The sequence below is a fragment of the Mesitornis unicolor genome, unplaced genomic scaffold, assembly GCF_000695765.1.
Source record: "Mesitornis unicolor isolate BGI_N332 unplaced genomic scaffold, ASM69576v1 scaffold47034, whole genome shotgun sequence".
Taxonomy (NCBI): Eukaryota; Metazoa; Chordata; class Aves; order Mesitornithiformes; family Mesitornithidae; genus Mesitornis; species Mesitornis unicolor.
Window position 1 is genome coordinate 339 of NW_010180282.1, and position 2,410 is coordinate 2,748.

At 62.0% G+C, this 2,410-nt stretch overlaps 1 protein-coding gene across 1 annotated transcript in view; it reads left to right on the plus strand.

Moving 5' to 3' along the window:
- The window catches only part of DNAJB2 (DnaJ (Hsp40) homolog, subfamily B, member 2), a gene marked incomplete at its 3' end in the record, with an annotated part of 2,613 nt that extends 209 nt beyond the window's left edge, over positions 1-2,404 (plus strand). Inside the window, exons 2-8 of the mRNA XM_010183048.1 lie at positions 635-744; positions 1,173-1,226; positions 1,358-1,474; positions 1,657-1,746; positions 1,875-1,980; positions 2,097-2,167; positions 2,335-2,404. Coding sequence (XP_010181350.1) covers positions 635-744; positions 1,173-1,226; positions 1,358-1,474; positions 1,657-1,746; positions 1,875-1,980; positions 2,097-2,167; positions 2,335-2,404 — 618 coding nt within the window. The remainder of the gene's footprint in view (positions 1-634; positions 745-1,172; positions 1,227-1,357; positions 1,475-1,656; positions 1,747-1,874; positions 1,981-2,096; positions 2,168-2,334) is intronic.
- Between the last annotated feature and the right edge of the window lie 6 nt (positions 2,405-2,410).

Consider the following 2,410-nt stretch of genomic DNA (forward strand, 5'->3'; position numbering starts at 1 on the left):
CTTTGTGTGGAGGCCAGAGCAGGGCTGGGCTTCGCTGCCAGACAAAGGCATCTCTTGGTGGGGTTTTGTCCCTTTGTCCCCACTCTCTGTCCGGGGCTAGGGATGGAGGTGAGAAATGGGTCCTGGTGGTGTTAGGAGGTGTCCCCTCTTTCTCCCAGAGGGTGTGGAGATGGCAGAGGGCAGCTGGGGCATGGGGGCTCTGCTGGGGGTGCTTCCTAAGAGTGAGTGAGAAGCTGGGCAGCCTGAGTTAAGCCCACCTAGCTGTGGGCAGGCGGAAAGGGCTGCTTGTGCTCACCTGGCTCCAGGAACCCCCAAGCGACCCCTGGTCCTTGCACACCCACCACAGAGCCCTGGAAAGCTCCAGAGCAAACCTGTGAGCATCATTTGGAGCCGCTGCTGATGGCAGCTGGGGCCAGCACAGGCTGTGCCACTGGGGTCATGCTGCATATTTGCTTGGGAAATGAACCAGTCCAGCAAGCTCCTGTTTGATGCCTGAGGCTGGAGGGCACTGGGTAAAGCAGGCTCAGGGCCCCTGCTCACAGGGTCAGAGGTGGGAGCTTAGAAGGGTGTCCCTGGCGCAGGAGCCCCCACCACCCGAGGGCTGCTGCTTGCCCATTGCTGCCTGTCTGTGCAGGTACAGAAAGGCCGCGCTGAAATGGCACCCGGATAAAAACCCGGACAACAAGGAATATGCTGAGCAGAGGTTCAAGGAGATCGCCGAGGCATATGAAGTGCTGTCAGACAGTAAGAGGCCACGGTGCTGTCTCGCGTGTCCCCTCGCCCTTAGGACTGCTCCCCCTGGGGTGTCCTACTGCTGGGCTCCCCCAAGTGGCATCCCTGGACATCCCCAGGAGGTAGCGGATGCCTCCAGGTTTACCACCTGGCTTATGAGGTTTGGTTACCTTCCCTCCCATCTCCCAAAATGGCTCTTGGGAGAGATGTTGGGGTGCTGGTCTGCTGAGTGAGGTCTCCCCAGTGAGGCTAAGACTTGCACATCCTCACCTGATGCCCTGGCTTGGGTTTGGGAGCAGTGCTGCTGCGGTGGGGGCTTCTCCTGCTCCCTGCTGCACCCCCCTTGGCTGGGGGAAACATCACTGTTCCTCCCCATGCCGCCACTCCCAGCCCCACCCTGGCAGCCAGCCCTCCCGCAGCCCCTTCTCCTCTCCTTCCAGAGCAGAAGCGCGATGTCTACGACCGTTACGGCAAGGATGGACTCATGGGGGCAGGTGCGTGGGTGAACGGCGCCGTGGGGGCCCCACCTGAACACGCAGCATGGGTCTGCACCCCCTGGGGCTCCTCACTTTTTGGGGGGTAATGACCTAGGGCTCCAATTAACTGAGATTCTTCCCGCTGACAGGACCAGGGGGCTCCAGGGCCAATGCCGGGGCCCCTGAATTCACCTTCACCTTCCGCAGTGCTCATGATGTCTTCCGGGACTTTTTTGGCGGGCGAGACCCCTTTGCCGACTTCTTTGGTGCGTGTGGTATGGGAGAGGACCAGGGGCCAGCTCTGGGGCACCTGTCTGGCCCCGGGGCTGCCACTGGTCTCGGGGACAGGGGGCACAGCCAGGTGCAGGGGGTGTCCCTGATGGCAGTGCCCTGCTCCTGGTTTGCCAAGCCACGGAGGTGATGCTAATGGGGTGGCCCTGCCTTCCAGATGAGATGTTGCCCTTCTCTGAGCTGCGAGGACCTGGCCCCCGGCACCACGGGGGAGCCCATTTCTTTTCCTCCTTCCCAGGATCCTCAGGTAGGAGACGCTGCCAGCCCCTACCTGACGGGTGGGTCCTAGGACACTGCATCCCCTTGCGCAGGATCCATCCACTGCCTTCCTCGTACCTCCCACCCTGGCACCAACTTTGTCGCTCCCTTCTCCAGATTTCTTTGCCTCGTCCTTTGGCTCTGGCGCTGACGCAGGGCTGGGTTTCCGCTCTGTCTCCACCTCCACCACCTTCGTTAACGGCAAGCGTATCACCACCAAACGGTGAGGGCGGTCCCGGCCTACCTTGACCCTTGCAGACCTCCTTCATCACGGGCCTTGGACCCTGGGATGCTCTGGCTGCTGGGCCCTTGACTGTCCATCTGTCCGTCTGTCTGCAGGATTATCGAGAACGGTCGGGAGCGGGTGGAAGTGGAGGAGGACGGGGAGCTGAAGTCGATCCACATTGATGGTGAGAACTGGTGCTGCAGACTGACTTGGGGACTGGCAGCGCCTCCTCCCAGCACCCTTTCTCTTTGGGGACCCCTCTCCTCCTTTGGGGTGGCTGGGGGATGGCTGCACCCAGTTGTGGGGAATTGGAGCAGACATGACCCATGTCCCCTGCCCCTGTCCCCACAGGCGTCCCTGACGACATGGCGCTGGGGCTGGAGTTGAGCCGGCGGGAGCAGCAAACCTTCCCCAGCCCGCGGCCCCC